This window comes from Mastacembelus armatus, chromosome 3 (assembly GCF_900324485.2).
Source record: "Mastacembelus armatus chromosome 3, fMasArm1.2, whole genome shotgun sequence".
In the NCBI taxonomy this organism is placed as follows: Eukaryota; Metazoa; Chordata; class Actinopteri; order Synbranchiformes; family Mastacembelidae; genus Mastacembelus; species Mastacembelus armatus.
The window spans coordinates 10,780,620-10,803,023 of NC_046635.1; the positions used below are offsets into that span (position 1 = coordinate 10,780,620).

The window sequence follows — 22,404 nt, forward strand, 5'->3', positions numbered from 1 at the left end:
TTACATGTTTTGGAAATAACTTAAATCAAGGTTTGTCATATCCTTGTCTTGTCTACTGATCCCACTGTTGAACTGCACTTTGCCTTGGTGAGGGTTTTTATCTGTGACAGGCCTACACGTTTTTCATTACTGTGTAAGGTCATTAGATGACATGGATTGTAGATGCGGTAAATTGTTTAAAACCATGGGCGCACATCACATAAAATGATCTCATAATTAATTTTAACAAAATGGCTGGTTATCAATGATCATTTACAGGAGCAAATAAATGAAAACAGTGATATCTAGAACAAATTAGGCAAACAGTCTATCAATGAAATGGCAAGCAAATGACAAAAACCAAAATAAAATCATGTTGATGTTTTAAAATAAAGGTTCATGTGTGTGTAATTCATTTGGGTTTCCTCTTACCTTTAGCACATCTGTGATGTCCTGCTGAAATAAAGAGCTTTTGGAAAAGTTTTACAAAGATTCAAACCCTTCATGAACAGTTGTCTCTTTAATCACTAAAGTCTATGGAGAAAATGCTCTCAGGGCTTAGGAGGGTTTTTCGTTGCAATACTGAAAGTAACAATACAATACAATAACTGTTAGGTACAAGGTACAATATGTAGCCTAAATGAGTTTGTAAAGTAATCATTTCTGAGCAAACAACATTTCATAAATTTTAATAACGCAAAATAATAGCATTGTGAGTAGCTTTCTATAGCTAGTGGTCCTATGTGTTATTAAACTCAACCATTGCTAACATAACTAGTAAAATACAGGGAACACGAGCCACTATTTTTGTGGTAACACCTTCTGTTTTTCCTCTTATGACAATAAACATTTCTGCCATGAAAAATGCCTATTGATCTTTTCTTAAAGGGAATTAAGCTTTTTTTTTTAAAATAAAATAAAGGCTACTGCCTGTCAAATATAATGTTTTTAGTTCAGCCTTTGATATCACTCTGAGCAGCATCAGGCAGTTTTTCATGGTAGGAACAGGTATGAATGGGAAGCTTATCTCTCTCTGCAGGTTCTTGAGCCATACAGTAATGGAGACAGAGGAGCATTAAGTGGCTGTTGACAGGTGGCTATCCTTTTTTACTGCATGTCTGAGCTTTGTTTGTGCCCAGGAAATATGGACCTGACACAAAGCTTAATGTCAGAAATGATCTTGATTGGTGTCTTTGCTGCTGACGTCAGTACCCTTTAAAGACATGTTGTCAGAGAGTCTGAACAGATGCCGAGACTGAGATGGACAACACTGCTGTCCCCACACTGATTTTGGTGGGTCTCTTCCTCAGCTGGACTTGCTACGCTGTGGAGGATACAAAGACACCGTCCTGCCCCGAATACCAGGAGGGTTTTGATGACTCCTGCTATGAGTTTGTGGGTCTGCAGCGAACCTTCCTTAGTGCCCAGGGATGGTGTGAGCGAGGTGGAGGACACTTAGCATTTGTCCTGAATGATGAAACACAGCAGTTCCTTCAGAAGCACCTGGAGCCAGACAAGGACTGGTGGCTCGGACTGGCACCTGCAGCTCCAAACCTCACACTCGACTCTGTTGCCACTGAGGGTGAGAGGGTATGGGAGCAGGGGAAGCAGAATAGATACTGTATGCCTAAAGTTCTTTTATACATTTTTCATAAGTTCACATGTATTTGAATGATATGATATGTGCTTGCTAGAGCTGTGTCACAAGTGGAAATTGTCATTCATTGATGCCAGTAAATGGTGCTTGCATGGGTTTACTCCAGGTACTCCAGTTTCCTCCCACAGTCCAAAAACATGTATGTCAGGTTGATTGGTGACTCTAAATTGCCCATAGGAGTGAGTGTGAGTGTGTGAGGTTGTTTGTCTATATGTGGCCCTGTGATGGACTGGTGATCTGTCCAGGGTGTACCCCTGCCTTTCACCCAAAAGAGAGCTTGAGTAGGCTCCAGCAGATCCCTGTGACCCTGGTTAAGAAATAAATGGAAATAAATGGTATAGATGATGGATGGATGGATGATACCAGTAAATTTTACTGAAATCTGTCTTTCTAACATTTTATGTACTTTGCTGAATATATGAGCAACAAATTTTCAATGTCTTTGGTGGATAATTGTACAAAATGGGGATATTATTCCCTCAGCTCTTATCTCATTAGTCACCTTACATGCCTGTTGTAAAGATCTGTTTGTTTAGTGACATTTGTTAGAAGACAATTGGCACGTTTGGATATCTCCCTCAAGCAGCAGGTGTAATGAGAGATATTTCACTGGAACTTGTCAATTTGCTGTCAAGTGGGCTGATTTACAAATGTGTCTTTATTTCCCTTCACAGGCAATGAGCCATTCACCCTTGTCATTAGCTAAACAAACTGGATTGTTGTTTTATGATTCCTTAATTACAGCTTAACAATTAATTCACCACAAAGAAAAGCTATAGAGAATGGACTGAACACCCACAGTGATTAAATCTTTTGCCTATTAGCAGAATTCAAAACACAAATTTGACCAAATTATGTTTTTTTTTGTCCTTCTCCAGGTTCCCTTGCCTGGCTGGATGGCTCAGATGTCAGATATAGTAACTGGGTGAACAGTCCAGATGCACAGGCTGCCTGTGGACATATCCTGAGACATTCAAGCTTTCAGTGGGAAGCCACAGGGAACTGTACTCAGGAACTCAACTTCATCTGCCAGTTTGGTATGCACTCCTAAATAAATCAACATATGGCATAAAATTTATGCTGTTTTTGTTCTCCTTCAATAATTTTTGATTTTCTTCCCCCTTAGAATTTGGGAAATCTATTGCATGTGATGGCCAAAATGCCACATTGCAGTGTGGTTCTGGTCATGTTATACAGATTAACGACAGCTTCTATGGCCGAAAGACAATTCACTACTGCCAATCCAAACCTACAGCCTCACCCACACCCTCCCAAGTGGAGTGCAGCTGGATAGATGTGGTAGATTCTGTAACAGGTATTATAAACATATTCTTTTCATAAACATGTACAGTTTAGATAATATCAATTTTTAATTAATTGTTTGCTATTAGTGATAGAATATTTTGTGTAAAGGCATATTTGTATTTACAGTACTGATGTGAACAGTGAGTTTGTTAAAGCCCCATTACGAAAAATACCAGGTAAAACATACTAAAAATTACGACAATCTATGCACAAAAACCATCATGATTGCCCTGTGACTGCAAATAAAAGCATTACACTGCCAGAAAAGCCACAAAGCAAATCACCTCCTAGGAGATAAATAGATGGACTTGACATTCACATTCACCTCAGTCTGGGAGTACTGATGCTGGAGAGATTTGTGCAGTCTCTCAACAGTTCCTATTTCTCCTTACTGTTAATTCATTTCTCAAAAGTGCTATTAGACCTTTTCATTAGAAGGTTGTAGAAACACTAACAAGATTATTTAAATGTAATAAGATTCAAAGATTTTAAAATGACCTCTTTTTAAAACCTTCTAAGACAGACTTTGCAAAATGTCTCACTTAGTAAAATGAAAATAAATCTTGCATTCTTGAATCCAGGCTGATAAAATAGTGATATTGGGTATATGTGGCCAAAGATAACATGCCATATGGAAAAATAGACATCTCTCCTGCTTTGTTGGTGTGTGGGTAATTTCTCAATAAGTAAGGTTAAAAATAATCCTGATAACCTGTAGTAAATTATCCAGCTCTCTACTTGTGTGTCGTTTCAGCCCAGTGCCATGGATTGCAGGCTTGCCAGGCTTCAGTGGATCTGAGCTCTTTTGGTGAACCATGTCCTGCACTGGGAAGTTACCTGTCTATAGAATACTACTGCAAACATGGTCAGATCGATAACATGTCCTTTCTACTCCCACTATACCTAGGCTTTGTCTGTGTAAAAAAGGAATGCAGATCATTATTACATAGGGCAGATTGCATAATATCTCTAAAACATGCCAACATGTTTGATGTTGTCACGCTGCTGTTGATGTTGTCACCCTCAGACTATGTGCCATGTTCTGTTGTTATTCAAATTACCATGTGGTTTCCTCTCAGGACTCCAGTTATTGTTGAGTGCAGTGGCGGCCGTTTTTGATAATGTCACCATCACTATGAAGTGGCTCCTTCACCCATTTCAGGGAAACTTGACGTGCACATTGAATGCTGGAGATGGTTATACTATTGATTCATACACCCCAGAAGAGTGAGCACATCTTTGCATTCAGCTAGACATTAAAAAAACATAGACAGATGGAGGCTTATTCATTCATGTTTATGCAAATGGTAACTGTTTCACAGGATGGAGAGCACTCTGATGCACAAATTCAGCCGTCCTGGTGTTTTTGTGGTTGGGATGGAGTGTACTACCAGTGACTGGCATGTCACGGCTCAGAAATCCGTAACCATTCAGGAACCTGTCGGAGAGTTTCGTGTGGTGAAGTGCTATAGCAGCAATGAGTCAACAGATGGCACTAAATGCAACATGCTTTATGGCAGACCTGTTTATATTGAGGTTGTGGTAGAGGCAGGTGAGTCAATAAAATGCTGTGGGTAAAAAAAAATAAAATAAATGCTTCTAATAAATCATTCCTCAAAAAAATACAAAATAATTTGATTTTCTTGTTTGCTGTTAACAGGTACAAATGTCTCCTACACAATTCAGCAAGAAGACAGTTTGGTTGCAAACTTGACAGTGGACAGAGGGGCCACACCCCACAACATTACACTGAGTCCAAGTGTGGTAGAGGAGCTTGGACATGGCTGCCACAACCTGACGCTAAGTGCGTCTAACAGGGTCACAACCCACACAGTGTCCACTGATCTGGAGCTGTGTCTGCTGGAGCCCGTGGAGGGCCTGCAGGCCTCGCTGATATCAGAGGAGGGCGTGTGTCCAGACTCCACAGATCTCACCATAGGCATTTCATTGGAGCGAGGAGCTCCTGTTCAGCTTCTTTTCAACCTCACAGGAGCCAGGGACACTTTGTCTGAAACCAGAAACATGCTCAATAGTAGTTTACAAGAATATACATTCTCCAGCCCCTTGGAAGGTAATTAAAGCTTAAGCTGTGATGAAATTACATGAACATAATTTTGCTATGTTAGTTCTGCATGTGTTTAACCCACTGACATACAAACTCTTTTGTAAAGGATCATTAAAAGTGACTGTACGAGCCATCAACGCCTTTTCGGACTCTGATGTGGATGTGGACATTGAGAGCATACTCAAGGCTTGTCAGAATTACTCTGATTTGGAGCAAGGAAACACAGTATGTAAGATATTGGTGTCGAACAATAACAGACTGGTAGACTTGTGCATGAAGGAACTGTGCCCACCCCAACATTACCTTTTCAATATGCACATTTATCTGTTTGTTGCTGTGTAATCTCAGTTACATTGTTTTTATCTACAGATGAGTGATATGAGTGTCTACAACTCTACTCACTTGAAAATAATTGCTGCTCCTGACACTTTGGTTGACTACAATCAGAGTGTTACTTTGAGGGTATCTGGAATTGAATCATTACCCAGCAAAGGATTCACATTTGAATGGAGATGTAGTAAGTACAACAGCTGCCCAGAGAGCATTTAAAATTTGTTTTAAATGGCTAAACTAAATTAAAGTAATTATGGTTAGGCAAACACATTTGAGGAAACACAGGTTGTCTAAGGCAGTAACCTTTTAAGAACGCTGAAGCTTTAAATGTTCTGCGTTTTTGACAGTGAGAAGGTTTTTATGCACATTACTAATATTGGTCTTATTCCAATATTAATCATAACCTGGATATGATTTTGACAAAGAACATGACAAACCTGGTTATTCATCTCCAAGTCTTAATTCAGGTCTGCGGTTGTAGGTAGTGATGGTGTTCTACTAGATCACACTGTGTTCTTGTTATTTTGCCCATGTTGAAATGTTACTTTTAAATTCTGCCTCTGCTTCTTTCCACACAGACGGAAACTGCAAATGCAGGAACGTAACAAAGGATGAATCTTATGTTGTAGAGAAAGCCTGCCTTCCAGATCCCTTTGAAATGGTCAAATACACATTAACTGTGAAGAAAATAGCCTGGTTTAGGAAATGGGCTAACTTTGCTTCAGTTTCAAAGTGCATCAGTGTTGTTCCAAAGAAGTTCACAGATGTCACCATCAGGTACAATAGGACCAATAAGAATAATTACATAAATAACCGTAAAATGATTATTCTGCAGGTTGTAAGTTTTTGAAACATTGCTAGCTAAAGAATTCAATCCAAAATGAATGAACATCAACTTAATTGTGTCTTTAGAACAGACTTGGTGGTACACCATGATATTTGTGTATATATTTTTCAGTTGACCTTATATTAAACAGGTTCGACAACAGGCACCGTTTCTTGCAGTGGTCCCTACATGCTCTTGGAAATCGAAATCAAAAGATTGTCCTAAATTCAACTTTTGAAAACATTTGGTTTTACAATTTTGGACCCAGCAATGCTATGTGGTGCTACAACTGTTTCAGAATTTCTGCAAGACTTATAGTTATATATTTACTTTTATTTTTGCAGTTGTGATAATTGTGCATCAATAAATGTGAGCAACCATGTAATACTAAGACTGAACTGTGTGACAACTTGCCCAGATGTAGTTTGGTATATCGAGGACCCCAAACCTTTGACGGTGAGTTTGAAACATCACTTAAATTGGTTTCAGTGAATAAATATTAACAGATGATGCTTTCCCAGGGTGACTTTGAAGACTGTTACTCCAAAGCAGGCCGGAGGCCACCTATTGAGAGGCAGGATGGCAACACTGAATATGCTGTACAAAGCCAACATTTACTGGTTTCGATGGACACACTGCACAACATTACTGTGATTGCCCACGGTGTGTTTTCCTCCCATATAGTCATCCAGTTAATTCATTATTTTATGAAATGCAAAATTGTGAAAAATTAACATCAAAGTAAAATAATTAATGATGAAAAATGAATGAAATCATGAATGAAAAATCTATCTAACTGTACACTGACATACCTGACTGACTGTACCTGATATACTGATTTTTTTTTTAAAAAGTTTTTCTTTTTTACAGGCAAGAAAGACCTAGGTTTTGCCAAATACACACTTCCAATACCAGGTCCTGAGATAACAACACCTGCACACCCACTCTCATGCAGCATTTCTCCACCATCAGGGACAGTTCTTGATGCATTTGACATTACATGCAAAGCAGGCTCTTTCTGCTCCTCTGGCTGTGATTATTGCATCAAAACCAGCACAGGTGAGAATGTGTTGCACTGCTGTGCCTTTATTTTATTCACAAACATTAGATTGATGTGTTAAAGCAAAGGAGGTGAACTTGACTTTGCTATAGATGGTTTAGTTAAACAATACATGGTGCATATAATGCTTCTAAATTATTAGTCTAGTTTGTGGATTGTGGCATTAATGGTTAAAAATGAGTTTTGCTCTAAACATTTGCATGATTAATGTTGATGCTACATGCAGATACATTTTCAAGAAATCATTGTAACAGTTACTAAATGAACTTTTTTGCTATTAAGGCACACATCTCCGCTGCAGTAATACAAATGAGGTGAAGGCTGTCTTCCTGCCTCTGGGAGATAAGAGCAACAATTATAGTTTGTCTGTCGTGGTGACAGTTAAAAATGAAAATGAGAAAGTCACCACATCCGTCACCACTCAGGTTTGTCATCTGCTAGTAATCGTGTACCTCAAATACAGGACAGCTAGAGAAATCAAAAGTGGGAAGAAAGTTGGTTGTCCAGTTGATGTAAAAGACTTTAAGTAATTTTGATTCATTGGATCTTCTTCAAGGTATGGAAAAGTGAAACCAGTACCTCAGTGCAGACTCTCCAGTCTGCAGTGGAGGATACTGTCACTCAGCTGGAGCAGGAAGGTCTGCTTTCTGGTGAGGCACTAGGGCAAATGTTTAGCTCAGTTTCTGACATGCTGAACACAGAAACTGGCCAGGATCAGAAAGATGCAAGGACTAAGGTAACAGAATGGAGTGAATGATGTAATAGGAGAGGCAAATATACTGATGCAATGCTTGTAAGGCTTGTATTGCGTGTGCGTAGAGAGCATCACAATGTTAATCAGTATTTCCATCTGTTTTAGCTCAGAGAGCAAATGCTGACCAAAATGACCACAGTGCTGCTTGACTCGCCCACCAACACAACTCAGGAAGTGCAAGTGACGGCCAGAGCTGTGGCTGGACTGACCCAGCGCTCAGATGAGCTCAGTGATGCTGCGCAAGTACTGTACATTAGATCAGTTCATCAGTATCCTCAAAAATCTTGCTAAAACGTTTTTAAATCATTGGGTACACGCAGGAAATGTCCAATTTATTGAAGAACTGTGAACCTCTTAAAGCCAGTTAATGTACAGTTAATGCAGTTAACGAAAAGTTTACAATCAATCACTTGAACATAGATTAAGGCTAATCTTTACTGTCTTCTGTTTCTATATCCTGTCCAGGAAGAAGCGGGTTCACTCTTGGTAGACCTCAGCTCTTCCCTAAGCACTATCAGTGTTATCCAGGACAGCAAGGAGGATGGAGAAGTTTTGCAAGCAGCTACTCCAATAGTTGAAGCAGCCAGTAATATTTTGAATGTTTCATCAAATGTAAGAAGAAAGACCAACTGAGATTTCCAAATTTTAGTTCTTTTGCTGTTTGGCATGGTCTTCACTGAAAAGCTGTCAAATTATGTTTTCATCAGAAAAAAGTCTCAGAATTTCTTCTGACTGGGATAAACAATGTTCAAAGTGCTTTGCTGAATAATAAAAAGCTGAATGGAGACCCTGACATCATTGATTCTGGTCAGATCAGTGTGTATGTCAACAGGTAGGAGATAACTGACACCGACTAGAACATGTGCTCAAGAAAAAACTGGTGCTAAAATCACTGAAACAATTTTGATTTCTCTTTGTGCAGAGTATCTCCAGGAGCCATGCAGATGCATGATATAAATGTCCAAAAGAACAGCTCATCCAGATTTTCCTTCCCTACGCTGCCTGGAGATGTTGTCTCTCCAGAGGAGCCAGTGGATGTGAGAGTAAGTGTATGGACATGTGGCATAACATTAAAAACAACATTTAATTTACAGATGTTGATGCGGCCACTATAAGGTACGGTGTTCCTCTCTGCTGAAAATGCATGCTGGACCGGGTAAAAAAGGCAGAAGTAAACTAGTTCTTTCCTCAGAAATGATGAGTTCTTATTGGATCAGTTATCATCATCTGCAACATGGAACCAACAAAAAAAGGAGGCGACATTTTCGCTAACAAAAAGAAAGGAAAATTGTAGATAAAGCCCATCTCAGATACAGTCTGATGAGCTGCCTTGTAATGCTTTGTGTTTGTACCTACATGTGCAGGTAGTGCAAATAGAAATTTGCCAAAATCTGGTACAATGCACTTATACTGTTAAGAATAAATGTTGTTTTTACTCTCTAACAAATAATATAAACCTAACAAAATCTTTAAAGTCATCTTTTAAACAGTTTTGCTTTTTAAATATACACCTTTCTCCTTCTAGATGATGAGCTTTGAGAAAAATCCATATTCTTGGAAGGAAGATAACATCACAGGAACTGTAGGATCCATCTCTCTCACCAGAGTGAATGGCACTGTCATTCCTGTCGAGAACTTGCCTGAAGAGATAGAGGTAATATTTGTTTTAGAGATACTTTTTAGTTGCTTTTAAATCTGAGCCGCTAGATTGTTCAGAATAATGGGTCTTTCAGATTCTCCTACCAAGACTTGATGTCGGGCAGGAGAACAGCACAGTCCTCGACCTCACCAATTTCAGCACATTAATAATTGACGTTCCGTCACCGGATGTAACACTGGTGCTGAAAATGGAGCCATCTGAAGACATTTCCTTTATGCTATTCCTGGGAAGTGAAGATTATCCGACTGAGGAGAACTATGTTGCCAAGACCAGGATCCCTCTAGAGAACACAAAAGAAGGTAAAATTAAAACGACCACATTTTCTTTTTGTAGCACACTCTAGATAATAACACTGAATATCAAATTGATACTATACTAAAGAGAGGCAGTAAGATGACACAGCTTTCAACTGGTTGTCCAGAGATGAGACAAGATGAGATGAGAATTAAAGATCATATTGCTATAATTATGCAGTTTTTTACGATTACAATTTGTTTGTTAGTCTGCATGTGTGTTTTTGTACATGAATATTTCTGTTATTTTTAACACAGAGGAAAAACATACCTGGGTGCTCAGGCCCAAAGACAGAACACAAGCTGTTGGAGTGCACTACCTTGTTATAAAGCCCATCGTAGAGCCAGGCACCAAATCCATCAACGCCACTGTCACTGTCATTTCCATTGCTGCCCAGTGCAAATACTGGAATGAAACTAAGTCTTCTTGGAGTGAAGATGGCTGTAGGGTGAGCGAAATGCAAAAACAAAAGCAACACATTCAGAGTAGTTTCTTCAACACTTCTTAGAAGAGTGAGCTGTGGAGTTTGACCAGCTGTTTTTTTGTTTGTTTGTTTATTTGTTTATGTTTTTCTATAGGTCGGCCCGCTCACCACGCCTTTGGTCACTCAGTGCCTCTGTAACCATTTAACCTTCTTTGGCAGCTCTTTTTTTGTCATGCCAAACCTGGTGGATGTTTCACGGACCGCAGAACTTTTTGCCACATTTACTAACAATCCTGTTGTGGTGTGTTTTGTGGGGGCCATCTTTGCTGCTTATCTCCTGGTGGTTATATGGGCGCACAGAAAAGACATCCAGGACTCAGCCAAGGTAATTCGTTTTAGATATCACTATGCCATGTAAACCCTAGCATGAGATTAGCTTTGGCTTGTTTATAGTGTAACAGCTGGGCACAGTATGTCAGCTAGTCATGTAAGCTAACTGTTTTTATACTAATTAGAAAGATTCCCTGAATGCTGTGTCCGTGTATTCATTGTTAGGTCAAGATAACAGTGCTTGAGGACAACGACCCCTTGGCTGAGTATCGGTATATGCTGAATGTCAGCACAGGGCATCGGCATGGTGCCTCCACCTCCTCACAGGTCAGTGATGTCTGTTAAAGCTTTGTGTCGCTCACAGAAACAAAACCTGTCTGATGTTTCTGTTGCACAACACTTATGATGCTGACACTTTCCAGGCATCTCTGTCCATCTTGACTGACTATTTTTTTGTCTTTTAGGTGACGATTACTCTGCTGGGTACAGAGGGAGAAAGTGAACCCCATCACTTGACAGACCCTGAGAAACCTTTGTTTGAGAGGGGAGGGGTGGACATATTCCTGCTGACCACACACTTTTCTCTTGGAGATCTGCAGAGCCTCAGACTGTGGCACGACAATTCAGGAGATCACCCTGCATGGTATGAGTTAAAGAGCGAGAGCCTGATGTGACAGCAAAAATGACTACGAGTGTAAAGTTTGATTTGAATTTATTATTATGAGCACAGTAGATAATTAGTAATGTTATGTCCAGGTATGTCAACAAAGTGATGGTGCAGGATCTGGAGAATGGTCAGAAATGGCATTTTCTGTGTAACTCCTGGTTGGCTGTAGATGTGGGCGAGTGCACTCTTGACAAAGTTTTCCCAGTAGCCACAGAAATGGATTTAAAGCGGTTTAGGTGAGATCCATTACCATGAAATGAGACTTAATTCTCTATTATTCACCCTCTATTATTTCCTCTAACACTCTGTTATTTGTCTTCCTAACTTCCTAGTAACCTGTTCTTCATGAAGACAGCCAAGGATTTCCGTGATGGTCATATCTGGTTCTCAGTCATCAGTCGGCCTCCGTGCAGCACCTTCACACGTGTGCAGCGAGTGTCCTGCTGTTTCTCTCTTTTGATGTGCACCATGCTGACCAGCATCATGTTTTGGGGCATCCCAACAGATCCTTCTGAGCAGACCATGGACCTGGGTATGTGGCAAAATCTAAGTCATTCAAAGTTTTCAACAAACTACAGGTGAGATTGAGTGACTGAGCTGTTAAATTCTGATTATTTTACTTAACAACAGAATTTTCAAATTGGTTGTTCAAAACCTCCCAAAAGCCAACTGCAAATCTTTTCATACACATATGGTAAAAATGTGATTATTGAATTTTTTTTCTTCCTAAAACATCATGCAAACTATAAATATTTCTAATAGATTTTTAAATTGATATTTTGCATGGCAAGGGCAAGGAAAGTATACTGGTGTATATATGATGACTACTTGAACATTTTGTGTAGATTGTGCATTCTTGGATCCAAGTTAATTGAACTCAAAGTCTCACCAAAAGATTAAGTGAAAGAAACTCTCCTTTGCTGACATCCATATACACTCTCTTACCTTTTTTGCAGGTCACATTGAGTTTACCTGGCAACAGGTTATGATCGGCATTCAAAGTTCAATCATCATGTTTCCCATCAATCTCCTTATTGTGAGTATCTTCAGAAACACTCGACCCCAAGAGAAATCCACCAGGACAGACTCGTCTAAACAGGGGAAGAGCGGTCGAGTTGCTCCCTCACACACTTCTTCCCCACAGAAGGAGCTGAAAGACATTACACCAGACACTGTGATCAAGGTGAGGTGGCGGGTATCTTCATTAGAACTTGAAGTAGTAACCTCCCTGTTCTCCATGTCTGAAGAACCTGATGTTATTTCTGCATTAGGACATAAAAAGAATTGCTCAGTCTCTCTCAAAAGCCATGAAGAGTCCACTGCCACATCTGGAGCTCCATCCAGGTCAGCAGACAGACATCAATACTCTGCTGTCTCTGGTGGAGGATATCATCAGGCAACAGAACCGAATGGCTGGAGACTTCTACACCGACTCTTCTAAAAGGGACCGCTCTATGATCCTCAGTTTAGGTGCAGTCAATCTACAAGGTAAACTGCACCAGAGTCTTTACAATGGTCTTATCATATAATGTGTTCTTGTTTTTTTTTTTTTTGGATGGTTTGTTTGCTAGACCAACATTATTATGCATAATTACACAATAAAATATTATTACTATTAATATATTACTACTGTTTTTTTTTAAATGCCAGTTGAAAGACTGGATTAAGCTACAGGGCAAACTTCATTTTATAATTTATATTCAGATTATAAAGTTGCCAAGCAAAATCTAGTTCTAGACTCATGCTAGACTGATCAGATGATGGTTGATGAGCTAATTAACAGAATAAATCATGCAAGCACCACAAAGAAAATCCCACTAAAGAAAAATAAATGATCTAAAGTTAAATTCCACTGAATTTGAAAACTAGAAGTATATTTATTGTTTGATATCCAAAATTACCCTTTTAATTGAACTTTTGATTCTACATTGAAATTTTAGCATAATGTGTTCAGTGAGTACTAGCTGAATAATTGTGATTTTTGCAGAAGACAGTGTGTGGGGCAGCCCTGAGAAGACTTCAGATGAAGTTCACAAGAAGAGTAACAACACCCGATACCTGTACAGGCAGCTGCGTCATGTTGAGAAAGAGCTGGACCTGTTGGGAGCGTCTCGTTTTCCAAACCCAGAAAGCTACAACCAAGCCATGCAGCAGGTTCACGGAATGAAGGGTCTTCTTGAGTACCACCTCCCTTTCTCCAGCCTGGAGAGAGCCCATCTCATCCGCAGCCCCAGTCCAGATGAGGGCATCAGTGGTGACACCAAGAAGAAATGCTGTCAAGGAGGGCTGCCATGGTGGTTTGTCTATATTGGCTGGATACTGGTGATTGCAACCAGTGGTGTGTCAGGATATTTCACCATGATGTATGGGCTGACCTATGGGAAAGACCGTTCCATAAGTTGGCTTATATCGATGTTGGTCTCCTTCTTTGAGAGTCTCTTTATTACCCAGCCCCTGAAGGTGAGGCATGATTAAAATATTAAAGGATCACACTGTATTCATCAACTGACATTTAACTGGAGCTTCTAGGATTTTCAACCAATGTTCAGTCACTTTTTGTAATGAATAAATTTCTATTATGCTGAGGCACATATGGTATAATTACCAACAATTGTTATATATATTATATATACAACAGTTATATATTGTCAGAGGTCATTGATTAATGAATTGCTTTATAAACATCTGTATGGCATTCCAACTCCCAGCACAGTAAAAAAACATACTAATCATTATGTCCTGTCCTTTAATGCTGAAGTCTGAAAATCTTCTGTCACAGGTTCTTGGTTTTGCCGCTTTCTTTGCTCTTGTCCTGAAGAAAGTTGACCAGGAGGAGTACGGAGAACCTCAAATAGATGAGACTTTCAGAAGCCCAGGTAGGGTTTTTTTCTTATTTATCATTTTTGTTTCATTGCTTTGTATGAAAAAACTGACACATGACTGCAAAATGTGTCCTTCAGATGATCCTGATGCAGTGCGGGCAACAAGAAGAGACAGCACCTGCAGCTTTTATCAGCCACCACCTCCCACTGACATCGAGAGGATGAGAAACAACATGATTAAAGAGCAGAAAGTGTTTGCCCTCATAAGGGAGATTCTTGGTAGGAGAACCATTTTGACAACATAACAACACAGGGCAATGCAATACAACTCTGAGATGCTGGTCTAAGATATTTTGCTTTGTTTGATGCAGTATACATGGGATTCATGTGGATGTTGCTCCTGGTGGCATATGGTCAGAGGGACCCCAACGCTTACTTTCTGACCCAACACATTCGACAGAGCTTCAGCAAAGGGATCTCAGACAGTATGAGCATTCAGGATGTGTTCAACTGGGCAAACACAACTCTGCTGAGCAACCTGTTCGGAGAGCACCCAGGTCAATATGTTCTGAATTCAATAACTGTCACACAAAGCTGCTTTGCAAATCTGTGTTTGTTTATGACATAATGAACAATGCATGCATGTTTTTTTTATTTTGGAGTTCATTTGGTAAATTAGCTATAGTTGAAATTAACTTATTGTTAATTTTGGCTTCAGTTGACTGATGGTAATTCTAGTCCTATATTAAAGCTCTTTTTATATATCTTTATTTGCACAGTATATTCTTGATTCTTGATTAAGTAAAAAAAATGAAATTCTAAAGACTTATGGTGACAATATTTTTTTATTTATTAAGACATTTCTGCATTTTTCAAATTTAATTTTGAACTATGCATTTAATAGTACTAATCTCGACCCTATGTGTCCCACTAAACATTACTGTACTTCAACATATCGTATATAAGTCTTTAAACTGAATACTCACATGTGCTTTGTTCCCACATATCCAGTACTGCTTATACTACAACATATGAACAGTAGCACATAGTAGCACAAAGCTGTAACAGTGTTATATGGTTCAACTGAAACTGAAACTGTGACAAATTAACTGCAAAATGACACAAATTCATTGTCACGTTTGACTGAATGTCTGTCACAGGGTTTATCACAGATGGAAACTCAAAGCTGGTGGGTAATGCTCGCCTCCGCCAGGTGAGGGTGATGAAAAACTCCTGCCATGTTGCTCGTTCAATGCAGCAGTCTGTGGCGGATTGTCACTCGCCATACTCATGGGAGCTGGAGGACATGGGCTGGTATGGTCCAGGCTGGAACCGCTCTGCAGGAGGTAACACCTCCCTGAACCTTCACAGCCCATGGACATATCAGTCCCAGGGTAAACTGAGGGCCTACCCCATCTGGGGCAGTGTGAGGCTCTACAGAGGAGGAGGGTTTGTGGTGGATCTGGGACCAGATTTAGAGAACTCCAGAAGGTAAAGCACTCACCACAATTAATTTAGCTGTATGGTATGAAGATCTTTACTACTGGAAGTAATAACCAACTTATTGCTAAATATACCAAACATTTCAGCCCTTGTACCAGCACTTGACATATAGTTCTCATCCATTAATCAATTAGTTTCTCAGCAGAAAAACAAACATCCTCACATGTGCTGCATTTCATTGTCGTATGTGATCATAAAAGGACTCTCCTTAGAGCTTTGGAATATTGCTCAGAAAAACAAATTGCTGCTATCACTGTTTGCCAGTTGTCATGGGCAATTTTCATTATTTTTTTGAACCAAACAATTAATCAATAAAATATTATTATAAAATAGTCAGCAGATTAATCGAAGCAGTAATAAATAAATAAATAAATATTAATTACAGCCCCAATAGTGGCCCTAAAGAAAAGAAGACAGAGTAACATAGTTTAAATACTAACTAAGCTCATCAATGAGGTGCTATACATGGGTTGCTGTGATGCTTCAGTAAACATGGTTTAGAGTTTGTCTTTTAGGACTTTAGGAAATAACTATTATTCTTGAGTCCCATGTAAAGGCATAATATGTATAAGTCATATTATTTATTCGTCTCTATGTAGATCCCTACAGTACCTCTATGACAACACCTGGTTTGATATGTACACCCAGGCCATCTTTGTTGAGTTCACTGTGTACAACGCCAACGTCAACCTCTTCTGCGTTGTCACACTCATGCTGGAGACCACAGCCATAGGTAAGCAGTCTGTGTTTGCAGACTCTGTGAGAGCTCCACAAAGACTGGGCAGTTACAAGAATTGTGTTGGCTGTAATGTCATGTTTCTCTCAGGAGCTTTCCAGTTTCGCAGTGAGCTACACAGTGTGCGTCTCTACCAGTCGACTGGTGGCCTCCACATCTTTGTCATGGCCTCTGAAGTCATCTACTTCCTTTTCATCATCTATTACATGTTTGTTCAGGTCTATAGTCATTGTCCTTACATTACTACCATTACTAGTAATCATACATAATAAAGTAACTCCCCTGAACACTTGACTTCTCCTTGTGTCCTGACAGGGAAAGCTGATGAAGCAGCAGAAAGGGGCTTACTTCAAGAGTAAATGGAACCTGCTCGAACTGGCCATCATCATCCTCAGCTGGAGCGCACTATCTGTCTTCATCAAGAGGACTTTACTGGGGAAGCGGGACATGGAGTATTACCAGAAAAACACAAACCAGTAAGCAATAAGGAAAACACAACCTAAATTTATAGAAAATCAAAGAGCTTAACATTGAACAATACTATGAACAATAACATGCTTATAGTGACTGTTCCAGCACATCCTCCCTGCAGTACAGTACCTGCTGTGTACAAAGCTTTTATCTCTGCTTCACCATAGAGTCTGATAAATAGCAACTCACTGACATTAAAACCATCTTCAATTAAGTGCTGAAAATGTTGGTTCAATATTAGTGAGATGCACGGTATGTTTATATTGTCATCTTTTCTAGCTAGTGAAAGAACTTGTGTACCATATAATTATATGACATATTAGGGCTGTATACTTTATATAAAATAGCTTATTTAGCTGTTTGATGTATGTCACACTTATATAAGGCCGATCTAAAGTAATCCTAATGGGCTCTGTATTTACCTTTTCCAAAATAATTTTTACACAGAGAATTTGCAATTTATAAAAACATCAGTTTCTGAAGCTGTTTAAATAACCTTAGTGTGTTCACAATTGTAATTTTTAAGTGTGTGTTTTTTTGGTGATAAAATGTGTGTTGTTAAGCAGAAACATTGTACAGCGCAAATTATATTTTTCTTTAAAGTTGTGAAAACAAAAAGGCTGTCTTCTCTCATGCTCTGTCTCCAGATATGCAAGTTTCCATGAGACAGCCAAGGCTGATGCAGTCCTGGGATATCTGATTGCTTTCTTGGTTTTGTTAGCTACAATCAAACTGTGGCACCTGCTGAGACTGAACCCCAAGCTGCACATGATCACAGCCACACTGCAGCGAGCCTGGACTGATATTTCAGGCTTCCTAGTGGTCATGACCATCATGTTTCTGGCCTACTCCATTGCTGTGAGGAATTTTCCACACTTAACATCAACATGCTTCTGGAGTCACAGATTTTTTTCCTACTTTATCTGTACTTTCTGAGATTCAACTAACCCTGATGAAATTTCTACTTTACAGTCTAATCTCATGTATGGGTGGAAGCTGTACTCCTATCGGACTCTGCTCGATGCCACGTTGACCATGGTCAGCCTGCAGCTTGGTATTTTTAACTATGAAGAGGTTAGTATGGGAGTATTATAATTTTACAACAGCAGATTCAGACTGTTGGTAAGAACCAGTGTATTTCTGTCTTTTCGTCCTTTAGGTTCTGAATTATAATCCAGTCCTCGGTGCTTTCCTAATTGGCTCCTGCATTGTGCTCATGACCTTTGTGGTGCTGAACCTCTTTATCTCTGTCATCCTGGTGGCATTCAGTGAAGAGCAGATACATCACAAGGTAAGTCACCCATGCTGACTCTGAAATGTCTTAATACTGCTGATGCCAGTGTCTGCTTGTCCTAGCAGCCAACTGGCACCTATATCTGAAAGTTTATTGTACATGTGTTTCAGAGGAAATCGGATTACTATTACAGAAACAGCCTCAGAAGAAATGATAATCCTTGAGTTACATGTATCACTTTCTGTTTTACAGCCATCAGAAGAGGATGAGATTGTGGATCTGATGCTGATGAAACTCTGCAGCTTGTTTGGACTCAAAAGTAAGAAACAAGGGAATGACAACTTATCTCAGAGGCCAGGTGTTTCATCTGCTTCAAATGGCGGACTGTCAACAATATCTTCTGGAAATGTTCATTAGGCTTGATATGCTACACTACAGTCAAATGCCAGTTCCCAATTATACGACCTGCAGAATGCTTTGTGTCAGCCGCTGCTTGCCAAAGCTTGCTTGTTTTATTCAGACCATCTTGTTGTTGCTTTATGGATGAATATTAACCATTGCAAGTCTACGAATTCCTGGCGTTTCTATGTAGAGCTGTGCATCTGTATTGTAGGAGACGCTGAAACACTGACTAAAGTAGGAACTGCTCATAATCCTTATGTTATGCATTGAAACATTGTATTTAAACTACAGTACATTTTGTTAAACATATCAAATGTTTCTGTGACTAGGTATGTCCCGTAGTAGATATTAAAATATCCAGCAACATGTCACAGTTAGTGTGTCATCATGTTTCTCTCTCTCAAGTAAAATATGAAGAAATGCCCTAATAATATCCAGTTTCAGTGACAACAAGGTCAAGCTTTTGTTATCACTGTCCTCTAAATAGTTGACAAGACATATTTTAAACAACTTATCACTCCATGCAATGAAGGCCTAAGTAATAACAATATATTTCGACTGGGAAACAATAGATATTAAACTACTGAGTTGATTTTAAAATGCTGTGGTTCTTAAAACATATGATGCATCTAGATCTGGATGCACCATTACCAACCATTCACACTTGATATCCATTGAAAGCTTAAATAATTTTTTTTTTTTACAGTTTCAGTATGTTGCTCCTACAACTCACCTGTGGCTCTAATATGCACAGATTGATTAGACATTATTATCAGGTATCCTCCCCTGTACTGAGGAGAAAGCAACCATGCTGCTGTTTACTGAATCTTGATATTTTGTTTTCTGTGTTGCTGATGAACTGACCCCATTACTTACTAGGGTGCACATGTTTGGGTACATGGTTACAATATGAAAGGGTATGATCTGTAGCAAAAAAGATACTTATAATAAAATGTAAAAGTCAAATGACAAAAAATGCCATTAGTAGAGCAGTATGGATCGATCGATTGAGACTGGGGAAAAAAGGAAGCTGATTTGAAGATGACAGCATTATAGACTGATAAATATCAGTCTATAACATAAGTAGAAATAGGGAAGCATAAAAAATGTGGTGAAACTGTTTGATATAATTTTACAACTTGACTATTTTCCAAGATGTTGACATAGGGTCCACCTTCCGTCAAAAACTAAATATTAAATTAATATATATGCTACCAACGGTTATATCTACAGTTTATAGTTGTGGGGACACAAGTCTATAATATTTACATCATTTTTTTATTATAAAAACTTGATCAAGCCCTTTTTGTCACAAATAAAGGTGATAGGACTGCCACAGACCTAAATTCATCATTTCATGTTTAGACTGAAGTGAAAAATGAGTGACCCCTGTTTCGGAGAAAAAAGCCCGACGTAGTATTTTCCACGTGATGTCATCGGGGTGGGCGTGGCCTCTCGGGTCGTCCGCTGACAACAAGCGTGCGTCGTAGGCGGACCGAGGAGCGACTCAGAGGCCAAGTGACAGCGACACAGTTAAGCGGCCATAACGACAGAGCTGGGCTAGTGACTGTACTTGTCTGAGTACAACTTTGAGGAGTTCCTGGCAGGCACAGAGAAAATCATATTGCTCAGCGACGTCACGCTGTGTCTGACCGAGGGTGTCCGGTTTCCTCTCTCTGAGGGATTGCGATGCCCTCTGACTTTATCTCCGTTTTCAACGGGGACCTCGACCTGAATTCTCCCAAATCCTTGCACTCTAAAGGTAATACCAGCTCTTACGTTGTGTTTTGGTCGTCGCTCCTCTTTTTTGTTCTTACTCTGCTGTAGTTTGTTTGTTTGCTTGTAACTTATCTTTTCAGGCATGCGTCTGGTTCCGTTCAGCCTCCTTAGTGCCATTCATCCATAAACACCACACGCCTGTTGCTTTGGGGTTTTGAAAATCTCTACACAAATGCCTTTTGTCTCTTACTATTTGCTTTGTTTTCTAATGCTAAGGTGAGCTCTTGTTTTCTTTTTTTTTTTCTGTTTTTATGAATTTGTTTATTTTTTACTGAAGTAGGTGTGCGCACCCCAGTCAGGCCAGAGTACCTTCCCTCCACCAGCAGAAAAGCAGCGCAGTCTATTTTGTGTGGGTTGCTGCCATAGACCATCAACCCCCCCCCCAACCCCTTTCCCCCCGCCCTCCCGTGGCACAGCATGCACCACACTGTCCCTGACAGTGGCGCTAGTGGGACCATTAACATAAACCACCAGTCTGGGAGCCTCAGGTAGAATAACTGAGACCAGGTGTTAAGTGTGTAGAAAAAAGAAGAAACTCAAAGAGGTTCTGTGTCCTCAGTACAGCATAGTCTGGTGTTGGTGTATCAGCTGGGTTTCCTTTTTTTTAAAAAAAAAAGATCCCCTATATGTGGTTACTAAAGATGTAGATAGTTTATGTACTGAGCAGGACTTATTACAGTTGAAAAAAACAAACTACTCAACAGTACTTTTTCTGTATTAATGCAAATATATCTTTAGCATTTACATCCTGCAAAGTAATGTTGCCCAATCAAAAAAAATTTTTTGGGATATTCTTTACAATCAAGTCAGGACTTCTTAGACGTTGTCTGTAACCATCACACCCAGCTATTGTGATTTTTGGAAGCCAGTACAAAGACTCAGACCGACACTAACACCACACCCCATAAAATGTAAACTGTTTTTTTTTTTAATGCAAAACTGTTTTTACTCTACATCTGGTTATTAGATTGACTTTCAAAAATATATAAAGCTCTACACTTTTTTGCACCTTCTATTCGTTTTAAATTGCTACATTTTTTCCCAAAATGTTTTTGGAAATTTCTCCAAATTTATTAAAACTCCAAAACAAATATACAGTATTTAGACTCTTAACTCAGTACTTTGTAGAAGCCCCTTTGGCAGCACTTACAGTCAGGGACTTGTCCTGTGGCCACTCCAGCGTTGACTTGGCTGTATGTTTTGAGTAGTTGTGCTGAAAGGTGAACCGTTACCCCAGTTTCAGGTCGCGTGCACTCTGGAGCAGGTTTTCTTCAAGGACCTCTCTGTATTTGGCTCTTTTCATTCTCAGTTCTGACTAGTCTCCCTGCCCCTGCTCATGAGAAGCACCGAAAGCATCCTTCTCTACAGGGATGGTATTAGCAGGTGATGAGCACAGCCTGTTATTTACCTGAAATAATGTTTGTAGCTCTGCTCAAAGAGTTCAGTTTTTCTCTTATCGGGCCATAAATTCAAACAATTCAAACGAAAAAAGTCTAATTGAGAAGTCATACCCTGCAACTATACATGCTCTCAAAGTCCTACCAGTCCTGTACCATAAAGGCCTGATTAATAACTACACATCAAGAAAAAGCAGAATTCATTTGACCATGATTGAAGTGCCACAGCTGAGGACTTGACTACTGTACTTTTATATATTGAAATTTGCAAAAGGTATAAATAAAAAATATTCAATTTATTTATCAGCTGCAACCCAGAAAAAAAGCTATTTGCTATTAATTCACTGTATTATTTATTAGTACAGTTTAACTTGACTCATCAGAAATACTTTTATAGACTTTGATCATTTTCTGTGCACCATACAAATCATCTAAAGTTCCTTTGATATCTAGACCAATGGTAACCGGTTCTTTCACCTATCCTGTTTGTTTAATAATCACACTGTTGTGTATTTGTGTCAGCATGACTGACTCAGCTGTGTGTGAGAGGTAAAGTTAGTTGTGCATCTTGGCCAACTTGGTTGTGTGTAGGATTGCCCTTTATTGAAAAAAAAAAAATCAACTTAAATTGAAACAATTCAAACAAAATAATCTAATTCAGCGGGCATACCCTGCAATTATACATGAGAAACATGAAGCTTAACAT

General features: G+C 39.3%; 2 protein-coding genes across 3 annotated transcripts in view; both read left to right on the forward strand.

The window, feature by feature from the left end:
• Window positions 1–1,239: 1,239 nt before the first annotated feature.
• LOC113138191 (polycystic kidney disease protein 1-like 2) lies at window positions 1,240–18,622 on the forward strand. The gene is made up of 41 exons (XM_026320440.1): window positions 1,240–1,561; window positions 2,515–2,673; window positions 2,763–2,951; window positions 3,696–3,806; window positions 4,021–4,168; window positions 4,264–4,493; window positions 4,602–5,012; window positions 5,113–5,231; window positions 5,376–5,523; window positions 5,918–6,116; window positions 6,510–6,621; window positions 6,687–6,828; window positions 7,036–7,224; window positions 7,508–7,650; window positions 7,782–7,961; window positions 8,085–8,222; window positions 8,445–8,591; window positions 8,687–8,811; window positions 8,902–9,022; window positions 9,505–9,633; window positions 9,713–9,938; window positions 10,191–10,381; window positions 10,512–10,742; window positions 10,913–11,014; window positions 11,152–11,330; window positions 11,444–11,590; window positions 11,687–11,886; window positions 12,311–12,537; window positions 12,626–12,842; window positions 13,342–13,814; window positions 14,134–14,230; window positions 14,315–14,455; window positions 14,548–14,733; window positions 15,337–15,667; window positions 16,279–16,412; window positions 16,506–16,633; window positions 16,731–16,891; window positions 17,534–17,744; window positions 17,859–17,960; window positions 18,046–18,177; window positions 18,373–18,622. The coding sequence occupies exons 1-41, from the start codon at window positions 1,240–1,242 to the stop codon at window positions 18,535–18,537; spliced, it is 7,443 nt and encodes a 2,480-aa protein (XP_026176225.1). The 3' UTR covers window positions 18,538–18,622.
• Window positions 18,623–19,996: 1,374 nt separating this feature from the next.
• nfat5b (nuclear factor of activated T cells 5b) overlaps window positions 19,997–22,404 on the forward strand; it is a 28,847-nt gene continuing 26,439 nt past the window's right edge. For both annotated transcript variants that reach the window (XM_026319897.1, XM_026319898.1), the window contains exon 1: window positions 19,997–20,284. In XM_026319897.1, the coding sequence (XP_026175682.1) occupies window positions 20,212–20,284 (73 nt within the window). In that variant the 5' untranslated portion in view covers window positions 19,997–20,211. The remainder of the gene's footprint in view (window positions 20,285–22,404) is intronic.